The following is a 14,126-nucleotide window of genomic DNA, read 5'->3' as shown; positions in this document are numbered from 1 at the left end:
ATCTGTGCAAGTCTTCAAGGAAACAAAGAAAGACACTGCGCTGCTGCGTACATTTCAGTAACTGTGTAACCATCAATGGACATCAAATGGTTAACCTGGTGTGAAATGCATCCCTTTTCAAAAATAGTAACTTACAGTGTTTCCCCTTAATTTTTTGATCTCTTGTTGTTATGTTATGCTGCAGTTCAATAACCAACTATGCTGAGATAGAACTCTACTCCAATGACAAGGCAACTAGATAAGGGCAGAACCGAATTTGTCTTATACACTGGCAAATCGTAACCGTACCAGGAGCAACTAAAATTGAAATATACTTCCCCAGAGGGTTTTACTATCCTATGTGTCATAACCACAAATACAGAATATGCTTACTGTAAGACTGACATACTTTGCTGATAACTTTATTGCAAGGTTCAAATTCTTGAAATTTCTATTAATGCTTTTTTCTAAATTTTAGTCATTTGTCAAACTAGTAACTATAACATCCACTCATTTAAGTTTTAAAGGCATAGACATCAATTAAGAAGGGAAAACATACACACATAAACCCAATTGCCATAATTATATATTAAAGCACATTTATTTCATATTATGTCTTTTTACCTAGTTTTTTTAAAACTTAAAATAAGTAAAACTCTGTAATCGAGAAGTAAAAGACATACAAGTTATAGAAGGCAATTTCTGATGTAGCCTTTGACTGCCACTTAATTATACTGATTTTATCACAATTTTTAAATCATTTGCTATTAAACAGCAAAACAATTCTACTAATTGAAAAAAAATATAGAGAGAGAGTTCCATGATTTTGAAAACTCCACCATGGAACACTTTTACAAAAACACTGTAGCATGTAGCTTATGGGGCTTGTTTCTATGTAAAAGAAGAAAATAAATGTTTGGCTGATCGCTAACTATAAAGAGTAATATGACTTCAGAAAATGGAAAAGCACACCATAGTGGCGACATCTGTGCATTTTTTTGTTTGTGTGTTTGTTTTTCAAAATCTGTAAGTTCTCAACTGGCTTTTGTTTTAACTCATAGCTCAATTCCATTCAGGGCACCTACTTTGACTTTGAAATATTTATCACGTTACCCCTAAGTAGTAGGATGGCAAATCTTTTGTATATAAAAATCCATTTTTAACACATAGGCATTTTCAAAACCTCTACTGCACTTTAAAACAAAAGGAATTCACAGCTCTCCTTACTGGCATCCTAAATTAATGCTGGAGAGCAGTGGTGATTGGAAGTGAGAAAAGACCCATACAATCAAAGTCAGCAGAGGGAAATCACTCATTTTAAAATTGCTATAAAGAAAAGAATGGAAACTAAAAGGCAAACTCTCTTCTTCATTTTTGAGCTAAGCATAAAGGTCTCCTACTTGAAACCATTTTATTTCTTTTTTTTTTTTCCAAAAAATAATGAGTTAAAATGTATGGGTTAGATCCAACATTTCACTGCTGTTCTTATTCTTGGGGAATGGGGGAGAAGGAGGAACTTGCTGCCAAAGCTTCTGAAAAGAGAGTTTGGGCTGCTAATTTTCCGTTCACAAAATCTAAATTCCCCTTATGCATTCTCACACAACTCATGAAATAATATGAAACAGTATTATATCACTGCAAATTGAGACATTTTTATCAAAATAAAGAGTGATGATGCCAACATTTCATTTGTCATTTCCCACTTGTCACTTTTCACTGACAAACTGTTACACATACAACTTTTGTCAAATGCTCCATCTTTAAATATGTTCCAAAATGCCATTGTATCTCAGCATTCACGAAAGAAAGATAGTAAAAATTACTATATTATTACACATTCGTTATGTAGGTTAAAAAAAAGCCTACTTTTTAAATAAAAGAATATAAAGGATTTTTTATTGATTTACATGCTAAGTAGAATAAAGTTTGGCTTCCTGAAATAAAACAAACTACGTACTTATTTTATACACCTAATGTGGAATTGGTTACGAGAAACTTTTTTAACAGTGAGAAATCGTGTCAATTTTATCTCTACAGAAATCTAAAAACTTTCCAAAGATGAGCATGACTCAAGAAAATAATACAATTTGGAATTCATCTAGCCCTGTTAATTTAACATGTCTTTTTAAATATATGCACATAAACTATTTCTATATTGAATTTTTTTAAAAAAGAAAAACAAGACTTTTAAATTATCAAAGTAGAACCACCAAACTTCACTGCTTACCATCTTGCCAGATATACCAAATTACTGTAGTCTTGCCCTGAATAAAACTGACTTCCATATCCTTAAAATGACTCAAATTCATATTCTCAGCTATTTAATAAATGATAATTAGTCTGTTTTCCCTCTCTACAGAGATAGATTGGTTTTTTAAAAAAAAATTCAAAAAGGACAAAAGAATTAACATGGAATATCTAACATGTACAGACCAATTCTGCTGGTTACAACCCCCTGGGGAAGGATGATATTTCTGATCTCCTGCAAGGGTTCAAAAACAGATGACTTAAGGGACATCGATGTAGCTCTTTCTCTCTCTCTCTCTCTGTCTCACTCACACACACACACACACACACACACACACACTTCACTGTAGATGATCTTGAATGTACAATGGTCAGTGGGTTTCTGCTGATGGAACATAAGGCTTCCAAAATTGCTTGAAACATCAAATTATGCTTAGGACTTAGAGGGGCGGATACCCTATGTTCTGTTTAATGTGTATGTTCCATTGCATATATTTTTTTAACCAAGTATATCTTTATTTTAATAACAGGCCAAGAACTAAAAACACTTTAGAGAAGGGCTATTTTTCTACCTCAGCAAAACTATAGAGGACATGCTAGATTGTTGGATGACCCCAATGCCTAAGTTCATTCTATTTAAAAGACCTTAAAACCTTTAAAAAAAAAAAAATGTGGGAGGGAGGGGGAAATACAATCTTTTCTCTTTTGAAAGAATAATATGTGTCCTTCCTACATGTATTACGGTGTTCATCTCTAGAAATGGAGTTTTCTCCATTTTGGCCATGTTGACAATATATTTCTAAATTTCTAAATATTTTATACATTTCAATATATAAATATCTATACTTTCATATCTGCACTTTTTTCAAAAAGTAAAATGTCTCTCTACTACTGCTAATATGGTGACTACACCTGACCCGAACTACATTTCTTTTACTCTTAATCTAAAAGGAATGTTCCACATGTAGACAATTAAACTAACTGTTGTTGTAGACAATGTTCAGCTCTAAATGAGGCCCTGACTAACAATCTTGATCACATTTGCTTCCCTATTTGAATACATCAATGTGTACTGCATAATGATTTTTTCCCTTGCAATAAGACAGTTATGTTCTTGAAAAGGCTGCCTGGTAGCAAGAAGAACAGGTCTACTTCACGTAGACCAGTTATAAGATAACTTCAACAGACAGTTCTACAACAAAATTAAATTTTTATTTGTAAAACATAAATTATTTTTCAAAAATAAACAAATTTTTTTAAAAAAGCAAATACCCTAAAATGTTTAAACATTTTTTCCTAGAATCTAGAACACTTAACACCAAAAAACCCATAAAAATTCATAGGAAAATAAAAAATATCAAAAAGATTCTGATGTTTAATACCTCCTATCAGCAAATACACCATCTGGTATATTCAAGTGCTGTTCATTCAGTTTAAATAAAGCTGTCTGAAAGTTCTTCTTTAAGCCAAACATTAAAAACGAAGATGCTAGTGTTAACAATGAATAAAGCACAATAATTTATTGCTATTAAAGCCCAACTGGCTAGCACCTTTCAGCAGTCCAGGAGGAAAGCAGAACGCCTTACTTCCTCTGGAAACTTGACTGGCATCACTTTCATTTTATGCTGTAGGTTGCGTGGCTGAAGCAGTCTATACAGCAGAACATTTTAGATAACTTATGCTAATAGTGGTAAAAAGGATCATCTGATTCTTATTTTCACCATTCTTAATAACCTCATCTTTTTCTAAATCTTCAAATAGATGTGTAAGTTTTAATCAACAATTTCACAAATACAAATTTTCCCACCATTAATCATCCTTTTTCGAAATCCTTATGGAGTGAATTACTAGCTGAGAGGGGACGCCAATTCTAGTAAGTGAATGTTACCCAGCAGGGATATAAAGCTGTCAACACCATGGTGCTCTTGCTTGCTCTAAACTCTCTCCCAGCCTTCATATGTTTTTTAAAGAGATATTAGCCTTTTTCCCCCCGAAGGACCTTCTATAAAAGCTGACTGTCATACACATCTGAGCACTTATATTTTATTACATACATGCTTTAAAACACACTGCTTAGATAAGAGCAAAAAAATCCTAGAAAGTGTTGGAAAGACAAAGCAAAACTGATCTAATTTCTAATAGAGTCTTCTAAAGCTAACCACATTGTAAACAATGCGGTAACTTTTAAGTTCCCTATTAAAACACAACCTTGAAGACTGTGACAGTATATCTACCACCTCTACTAGTTAAATTCAGATACTAAAATAAAGCCCCCATTTCATGAATACTTAGTTCTCATCAAAAAATAATTTTCCTCTCTAAAAAAGTACAGTAACAACAACAGAATTTACTATTGCAACCAATGCATTCAGAAACATTTACCTCACTGCTTATCAAAAGCAATAAGATAAATTGCTATTTTATTGGGCAACCAATTAACTTGATTTCTCCTCTTTTTAGGGGGAGAGCTTTTAAGAAAGAAGAACACTAAAGATTAACAAATATGTACTCCCAAATTTTTATCTCTATTTTTAAAACAAATGTTATCATAACCACCTTTATAACATTGATAAGACTGTAACATATATCTGAAAAATGATGCAGAGCTATAAATACTTTCATAGTTATCTATGCTTATTTTATACTGCTTTATAAAGAAAATTTAAAGAAAAGGATGCAGGGTGGTAGACATATAATCTATTTTATATTTACCCTATGTTCAAAAAAACCTTTTCAATTATTAAAAAACTTCTAACTAGAATCATATTTTAAATATTTTTTTAAAATTTAGAATGTGCATTTTTAAAAAGGCTTGGTTTTGCTGTATTCTATATACATGATTAAAAGTTACAAAGAAGTGAAATTATTAACATCTGAATGTACATTTGAAAATTATATAAACTTAAACCCAGAAAATAATGATTAACATTCAGTAAGAAAGCTTTATACAATCAAAATTTTATACTCTAAATTGTTATATTCTGAATTTCTCTAAATTAATCCCTTTCCAAACACTCTATTATGCTATATAGAATAAAAGCTTTCTTTAAAAAGAAAAAAAAACTTTAAAATTCCACCAAACATAAGCTATTTTAACCACTTTACTATTAAGTAGTATAAATGATACGTATTGAGACAAAATAATGTCATCTTTATTTTCAGTTTGGGAAGCAGCTAATAAGACCTTTGCTATTACTAAATTAAGCCAAACCTCAAAGAAAGTGTCTAAGGCAGCTGGTCGAAACAAATGTATTATTCTTCACCAAAACAGTAATTTTAGTTTGTATCAAATTTATCATAAGTTATCAAATGTGAATTATAGTTTCAGAAACTTTGAAAGCAACCACTATTTAAAACTAAAGGCATCCTTGGTCAACAGAACTAGGAAGTTTCTTTCATAGTTCTATATGATATAGAAGAAAAAAAGACAACTTTGTTTTAGGAAGTACAATTGTTAACAATTACATTCTAAAATGTTTAGAGACTTCTTTCAATTTAGTGAATTTTATTAGGTTTTCAGAAAAAGACTGAAATTTTAAGTCCAAGTTTCTTCTTTACACTTAAGGCTACTTTGGAACACACTGCCTCCAAAGATTTCCAAATCATCTTATGTTTGGTCCCACCATATTCACTACATATTTTTCTTTCTTATATGTATATACCAAAGGATTATATGAAAGGTCTGAAGTTGCTGCTCCAATCTCAAAACAAAGCATTAATAATCCTCACATTTAAAAAGTGGGTCACAGAACTGTCAAGTATTCTTTTCCTTCATTAAAATGTATTTTCAAGTCCCTGTATGGGGAGATACACAGCCACCTCTATAGCCAAATATTTTTTTTAAACTTAAAAATTGAGAGGATGAATGTTTTTCAAAGGAGATGGTTATTATGAAGAACTAAGTCAAATCCCATCCTGAATGTCTACCACAAACAGAAATAGCAAAATAAGTAAAAACAAAAAAAGTCATTTTATAAAATATATGTGTTTAACTCTTTAAAATAGAGTGGACATTTAGAGAGAGGTATTTACTTCAAAATATGTACAATGGACACTTGGATCGTGGGGGTGGGAGCATATCATGAGTTTTGCCAGGGTTGCCTATCATTTCAGGTGGGCTAACAAAAAGAATTATATTAAATGGGTTACTGTTGAAAATATTAGGGGAAAAAAATCTCAGAAACAAAAAAAAGTAAACTAGTCATTTATCCCAAACACAAAAGAAACCTGTATGCCATGTAGAATTGTATATTTATATGTAAAAGGCAACTAAGCAAATGGCATACAAACTCAAAATACTGTAATGTTTAAATTTCTCTCACATCTTTATTTTCTAAGATTACTTTTCCTAATCAATTTAAAAGAAAGTAGTTGTTGAAGTGGTAAAAACTAGAAAATTTTTTCTTTAAATAAAATTAAATTCTTCCGGAGGAGAAACAGCATGTAGCTAATAAGCCTACTCTGATATTTTTACCTGTTGTCCTATAATTCGTAACAAAGTTACAAATGCATATGAAAACTTTATAGACAACAGTAGCATTAAAGTTTATAAGGGCCTGATAGACTCATGGTGATTATTTCCCAATTGAAATGTGTCAGGAAATATTACCAATTGTCATTCATTTGTCTTGAAGCACTGCCCTAACTACAAAGTAACACCAACACTCTTAATAGCCTCAGCACTAACGACTATTTTATTTCATAAAAGCGAACGCACCTACACTTCATCCCTACAACAGATAGTCTGAGGCAAGGCAAAAGAGTTAAATCACTAAAAAGCTCTCTAGGAAAATCTAGAAACAGTTAGCTGGCTGTGACATAAACCTGCCAACACCTCAGCACACAGTGGCAAAGTGCCCAAAAAATGCCACCCTCTGGGTAAACCACTTTCTTGTTTTAACTCTAGATGAAGCTACCAGTTGCAGATGAGAGGCGACCGGGGCATTATTTGGCAACCTGGAATTCACTTCCTGTAATCCTACACCGCGACAGCGCCTAATCAACCTGAACCCTGACACCCGGGCCATTATCACTGGGCCGCGGGGCTGCGCGCGCCTCCCAGCTCCGGGCTGTTACCTCCCACGGCCTTGGCCACGGCGCCGTTGGGCCTCCCGCGGGCTCCCATGGGGCTGCCGTTCTGCTCCAGCCGGGCCACCTTCACCGGGGGAGGCCCCTTGACGTCTGGGCTGCCGCTCCGCCGGTCGGGGCTGTCCCGCAGACACGGGCTCTCGCTCCGCCGCTCCATGCTGCTCCGACTCGGAGACAAAGTTCCCACCGGCAGGTCGCAATAAAACGCGCAGGGACCTAGGGAGGGGGCGGGGGGGAGGAAAGGGGGAGGGAAAAAAAGAGGGAAAACCGCTCACACACGTGATAGACGTTCAGGCCAGTGGCAGAGCGCTGCACCACAGCCACACAGACTTCCTCCCACGCTGCCCGAGGGGCCCCAGCCGGGACGCTGGTCCCAACCTTACACTGGGCGGCCCCAAGGAAGCCCAGAACTTGAGGTGTTGCGACTCTGCCCCGTCGCTGCTCCCCTGAAGTTAGCCTTCTTCGGTGAAGCGGCCGAGGTCGGCGCCCAGGGCCACGTAGAAGTGGCCCATTCATTGGGATAGGATTGGCATAAACTGTTCACAGTGCGACAGCCTCGCCGTCTGGGGGTCAGGGTTACGGAAGACGTGAACTCAGAAAAAGACGTTCCACACACTTGGGAAGGGAGTTGGGAGTGTACACAAGTCCGTGACCGAATTAACAAACTGATAAATGCGCTGTGAGTGGCCGGGCAGGAGCCAAAGGCCGGGTAAAAGAACCCCTTGCATCCCCACTTTTTACCTTTACGGAGCAAGTCCTGAGACACATACACACTTTGCATAAAATCAATCCTAATTCCACATTAATGAGCATCCAAAAACACTTGGAGGTATTTATTAGAATAACCTCCAGAATAACCTCCATCACAAGGGCGTGTGCTACAATTGTTATTATGGAGCGTTCCTATCTTCATCCGATCCTGAGTGCTTTTTTAAAGCTCTTCAGCTTAAAACACAAAAACAAAAAGCATTTAAACTCTAGACGCAGCCTTCATCAACCCCAATTTTAAAATCGCTCCAGAAAGTTTTCCTCTGGGTGGCTTGGTTAGCAGCGCGCATCCTTACAGAAGCCGCGGATCTCCGCACCCCTCGATTTTGGGGGGCGGGGAAGGAGAGGAAACACCTGATGAAACCGCGCTCGCATTGTTACTGACACCCGCGAGAAGCAGGACCCCGGCACAACTTAGTGCGCTGGGAATCCTCCAGGGCCCTCTCGCTGCGGGAGAAGCCGTGTTGCCACGGGTCAAGGAGAGACGTGGTGGGGGCGTCAGAGCGGAGGTGAAAAGAAGGCTGCGAGAGACGCAGGGACTGACGGAAGGGCTGCGTGCGAGGGTTTCGCCTGCATTCCCAGACTTCGCTGGCCCAGAGGGCGAGAGCGGCAGGCAGGGAACTTAGCCGGCCCCGGGGCTTCCCCGAACTCCCGAGCGCGGCGCGGGAGCCCTCGCCCTGTGTACTTACTGCTCACGGTCTGTCTGAAACTTGGCTGGCTGGGGCTCTGTCCATGGAGCAAAAGTAGAGAATCCAGGGTGGAAAGTTTCTGGTGTTTTGCTTTGCAGTCTTGTCCTAATCGTCTTCCTTTCTCTTTACTCCTTCCCCTTTCCTCTTCCCCAGGTCCTAACGTTTAAGGTCCTGGGTCAGGGTGTCTTCTTCTGGTGCGGAGATGGTTGTTATGATGATGATGGGGGGGGAGGAGGGGGAGGAGGAGGAGAGGGAAAGGACTCCTCCAAAGGGACACCCGAGCGAGCGGGGGAGGGGACGGCGGAGGAGGGGGGAAGAGAGAAGGAGGCTGAAAGAGCCTTTTCACACCTTCGGGAAGGAGACCCGTTCTGGAGAGAAAGGGCTGAGAACCGGGAGACAGCGGCGGCGGCGACGGGCCGGGGCTGCCGGTTCGCAGGGCCGCTAGCTCGCGAGGAGGCGCAGCCAGAGCGGCGGGGCCGGTGCCACCAAGAGCCGAGAAGGCGCAGGGACCTGGGACCGCGCGCGGGAGGAAACACGGCGGCCGCCCAAGCTGTCACCTCCAGCCTCTCCCCTCTCGGCCGCCTCTGCCAACAGCCAGAGCCGGACTCACTGACAAGCCGCAGAGAGAGACACACTGAGAGGGAGATGATTATTAGTTGCGTTGAGTCATCAGGCAAAGTGAGTCTTTTTGGGTTGTCCTCGGTTTCCGATTTCTCCCCCTCCCCCTTTCCGTCCCCAGATCTAGCGCCTTCAAAATAATAATTTGGGGTGGGGGTAGGGGAAGTCTCTGGGTTATTTCGGGATGGGGGTGGGGGGGACGGATCCAAACCCAAGCCAGACTGGTCCACCGCAAGGAAGGAGGGGAGTGGGGGGCGGGGAGGAAGGCTGGGGAGGTTGAGGGGGGAGGGGGGCCCCGCCTGGCAGGAAATTAAACATCAATCAATCAATCGCCGTGAGCTAGGCGACCCAACGGCGGCGGGGCTGCAGAGGAGGCAGAGGGACAGGAGAGGGGAGGGTGGGAGGCAGGGAGGAGGGAGGAGGAAGAGGAGAGTTGGCGGTCGGAGTAGGGTGGCGAGGACCTCGTGCACGGGGCAGCGAAGGACGGATGGCAGAGGACCGAGCGCGGCGCGAGGCGGTGGCCGCGGCCGGCGGGGGGGTGCGTCTGGGCTCAGGCGGGTACCGGGGCCCGGGGTCTGATCCTCCTCCTTGCGTTGGGTCCAGGGCGCGGCCGCCTCGCCCAGCCCGTAGGCGCACTCGTCCCCGCGCGGAGGCGGCGGCGACAAGGCAGGCGCTGGGTGCCGCGTCTGCCGGCGGAGGCGCTTACCGACGCGCAGCAGGCAGCGGCGGATGCCTCGGCTCCAGGCTCCGTTAACTGCGCGGAGTACTTTCGACTTTGGAGATAGGAGGGCGATCGCCTCCCCCACCCACCGCCTCCGCCCACCGCCTCCGCCCCTCGGAGCAACTTTTCCCGGTGCCTGCGAGCTCCCCCTCCGCGGGAAGCCGACCGTCCCGGCCCGCCGCGCTCCGAGCTGCCGCGCGCGCAGGGAAGGCCGCTTCTCGCTCAGAGCTGGCACGGCCGCGAGTCCGAAACAATAGCCCGGGTGTCCCGAATGGCAGCAGCTGGGCCATTGCCCGCCGGGCTGTGAGTGGCAGAGAGGGGCTTGCATGGTGGGCGCAGGGTGGGGTGCATCCCTGGATGGCATCCCTGGAGCGCTCGCTGCGCCGGCGACATCGCGAGCGGCGCAGCCCGGGCTGCCTGGAGGCCGTGACGCTGTGGCAGCGAGAGCCGCGGAGCTGCCAGTCCTCAGGGCTGCGGGACTGGGGCTACTGGGGACCCCGAGCTGCTGGAGCGCTGGGCTGCGGGCGCGAGCAGAACTGTGCCGTGAGGACTGGGCCTCCCCGATCTGGGGGAGGCCGTGCAGGAGCGTCCCCAGCAGGTCCTTCGAAGGCGTAAAAGAGCCACAAACTTTTGCCGACTCCCGCGGCCGCAGCCGCCCGCAGCCTGACTCCGGCCGCGGTGCTGATTTAAGGTGGCACGGGCACTAGCCGAACAGGCCGGCCTCAGGCCGCGCTTTTGTCCCACAGATGCCACTTGGGCGCCGGGCCTCCTTAAGGAAAAGCACGTGGGCAGGGGCCGCAGCCCCCGCGAGATGCCTGGGGCGTCGGCGGACATTAGCCCCCGGGACCTTGGACAAGAAAATGTGGACTCGTCCCCGTTGGCCTTGAGGCCAGAGAAGCCCACTCTAATGGCTACGCCTCCTGTCCCTCCCGCACACCTAGGCTCTCCCTCCTAATTGCCTGGACCCTAGGGCTCTCCCGTATCTAGCCACCAGAGCCACCGGTCCCCCTTAAGAAGCGTTGACTGTACGGCGGCGCCAGAGGGCCAAACTAAGTTCGGTTTCGGGAAACGCGTTCGGGAGCAATCTTGGAAATCCCGGCCGGTTCAGAGACCGCAGAAAGCCGCGTTCGCCGATTGTGTCCGGGACCAGGCCGTGGTCCACTCGCCGCATCTCTCTGGTGGGCGGCATGAGCACGGCTTGGGAGGCTTGAGAGCCTCTGGAAGAGAAAGGGTCCCAGAAACGAAACCTGCCCCCGGCCTAAGTCTCGGCGCCCAGATCCCGGTGAACCCCGAACCCAGGCACCGCCCAACAAGTTTCCAAGGAGCGGGAGACGACCTGGGAGGCGGTCGGAGCCTAGCCGAGAAAGGAAGCGAGCAGGATAGCAAAGCTTAGGGGAGCCAGCCTGGGAGTTTTAGGCAGCGTTTTCCTTTCCCTATTTTTCTTACCCAAGCCCCATCCTCCCCCCAACCCCGCACCCCACCCCCACCCCCAGTCAAATGGGTTGGAGAAAATGCACAATTCGAAGTTGGTGAGAGCAAAATGGCACAAGTAAATCAACCCGTGGTGGTAGCTAAAAGGTTTTTGGCTGCAAAGAAACAAACTGTGAGTCTGATCCACAAACTTAAAAATCTGTACTGTCACCTCGAAATGGGAAGGGGGTGTTGCAAAAACCAACTACCACTGTCAAACTTAGCCCGTTTTCCAAATGAGGGAAAACGTATTCCTTGTTAATATCTTAACAACGATAATAATGCTGTTTCCTTCCTTACCTTGGTGTTGAACTGTGGAATCCTCCTCCGGATCAATGTCCAGGAACTTAGAAGAATTGGTGATATTAGGACTTCAGTACTTCTGGAAAAAAATGCAAATGGTTTAGCCAGGATCTTTCCTGTCTGATTCGTCACTATTATTATATCTGATGATGCGAATGGTTGGAGCGATTCAATCCTAAGTCATTAATGAGCTATTTTATAAACACCACTGTCTTAAGATCTTCATTTACATTTTGCTAAGGATCACTTCGCTAACCTCACAGGCTTGTGTCAACAGCATGATTACAGGACTTCAGTTACACTCTTATAAACAACACGGAGAGCCGTATTGTTAATCGGTTAATATTTTATAAAGTGTAAATATTTTATTATGTTTTGAAGGGAACTATTGATTCTAAATTATTAAACCCCTGAGAAGGGTTATTTAAATAAAATATACAATTAGATACAATTAAATGTACATTGTGGCTAGTTTGCTTTCAGATTCTATACTCTTTTAAATTCATCGATTTTTCTCTTTATTGGAGTTTCTTCTTGTCCATTTTTGATAGTGAAAAAAAACTATCATTTTAGGCAAAAACCCTAAATTGTTTAAAATTGCATTAAACATAGAGGAAAATGTCAAATGCAATTATTACCAAAAATGTATTTTGATTGTTTGTAGATTTATATTTAGTAACACATTTTACAAATTTCTTTCGATTTAAAAACGGAGAATTCTAGGAAGTTTTGGGATGTATGCCTGGTATGGGTTTTTCCCCCTTGGGTTTTATCCCTAATAAAGGCTTTTTCTGTTTCAAATTACATACGCTTTTTACTGCACAATTTTTATACTGACCCTATTTCAACTGAAGTAAGCGATTATTTCCAGCATGTTTAATTTAGACAATAAGGTATATCTTAAACAATTATTTTACTTTTCGCTAGGATTTTCTACTTTTTAAAACAGTAAATAAATAAATTTGATAGTGATTCAGAGTTTTTTGTTTGGTTTCGTTTTGTAGTCCTCAAACGCTTTATTTCCAAATATTTTTGAAACAAAATCACACTCAAGAAAGGAATTGTTTCCATTGTGTTTGTCTTTTTTTAAATACTTTGATTCAAACCCCATTTTTGCACGTTAGGAGATAGTTTGCTTCAGTGCTGAAAACAAAGTTCACATCTGAGGGACATTTTTATCTCTCAGTTTGCTTCTCACTGACATTTTTGTCGTGAGACTCACACACTTCTCACAGACTTTTTCCCCCTTCTTTTACCACCCCCCAATTTTTTATTATGTCATTTAGTAAAAGGTCGCCTGTCTTTCATAAACACACTGAAATTTGCTATTTTAAAAATCAACGGATCTTTCTTTATACTCTGGTCTTAAATGTGCATAGTTTTACTTATTCCCTTCTCTCCTTTTCTCTCTTGTCAGGCCTTTCTTGTCCTTTCTCTTATGGCCTGCACTTTTAGTGACAACATTTCTTGATTTCTCTTTGTGGACGCCGAGTTTTTGTCCTGCGTGCTTTCGACCTTAGTCAACCATCCTTCCCTGGATGCCTGGGGCCGGCTGACTGTCCGGGTGTAGGGTGCAGGGTGCCGGGCACAGGACTTAGGCTCTCAGCGGGCCATCCCGGCCTCTGAAGGCCCAGCATCCATCCCCTGGCTCCCTGGCTTTCAAGGTGGTCGCTCAGGCAAAGACACCCTCCTGGCAATACGCTGCCTCTTAGCACGGAAAAGTTGTGCCGCGTTTTCCATCCACCCCGGAACACACAAGAGAAAACTCTATGGGAACCGTCAGCATCAAAAGCCTTCGACGGCTTCTAGAAACCAAAATGGGCCTGTCTCTTCCCCTGGAGCTTGCCCTGCTAGGGGTGGGAGGAGGGCGGGCGGGAATCATCTCTTTCAAATGAAGCCCACGCCAGCTCTGAAGCCAATTTCCGCCGCGGACTGTCCGTGGAGAGTTGGGCGACAAACATTTTCTCAGTATAACGGCTAGGGGCTTAGACTAGAAATCGGATGCACGGAGAGGACAAGGGCGAGGGGCCAGGATACCCTGAGGGGGACGAACCTTGAAGGACAAGTCGACCAGGGTGGGCTCCAGTCCTTCCCCAGACTGCTCCGAGGCGTCTGGGGACTGACCGAAGAGCAGGGGCGGGGGACACTTACTTCGTTATCCGCACGCCTTCCTCGTTGGCATCAGAGCCGGACAAATCCCATCCCGCGCCAGGCAAAGATAAGTTACTCCTGGCTCCCCCAGC

General features: G+C 43.4%; 2 protein-coding genes across 2 annotated transcripts in view; one reads left to right on the top strand and one right to left on the bottom strand.

Annotated features, from left to right (window-relative positions):
- SATB2 (SATB homeobox 2) overlaps positions 1-14,126 on the bottom strand; it is a gene marked incomplete at its 3' end in the record, with an annotated part of 141,571 nt that overhangs the window by 124,972 nt on the left and 2,473 nt on the right. The window contains exons 2-3 of the mRNA XM_012655191.1: positions 11,881-11,962; positions 7,303-7,530 (exon numbers count right to left, since the gene is read on the bottom strand). Coding sequence (XP_012510645.1) covers positions 7,303-7,471 — 169 coding nt within the window. The remainder of the gene's footprint in view (positions 1-7,302; positions 7,531-11,880; positions 11,963-14,126) is intronic.
- Positions 10,922-12,853, top strand: LOC105819022. The gene is made up of 2 exons (XM_012655181.1): positions 10,922-10,986; positions 11,098-12,853. The coding sequence occupies exons 1-2, from the start codon at positions 10,922-10,924 to the stop codon at positions 11,501-11,503; spliced, it is 471 nt and encodes a 156-aa protein (XP_012510635.1). The 3' UTR covers positions 11,504-12,853.

The sequence above is a fragment of the Propithecus coquereli genome, unplaced genomic scaffold (assembly GCF_000956105.1).
Source record: "Propithecus coquereli isolate 6110/MARCELLA unplaced genomic scaffold, Pcoq_1.0 Scaffold113, whole genome shotgun sequence".
Classification (NCBI taxonomy): Eukaryota; Metazoa; Chordata; class Mammalia; order Primates; family Indriidae; genus Propithecus; species Propithecus coquereli.
This window is presented reverse-complemented; position numbering and strand designations above follow the sequence as displayed.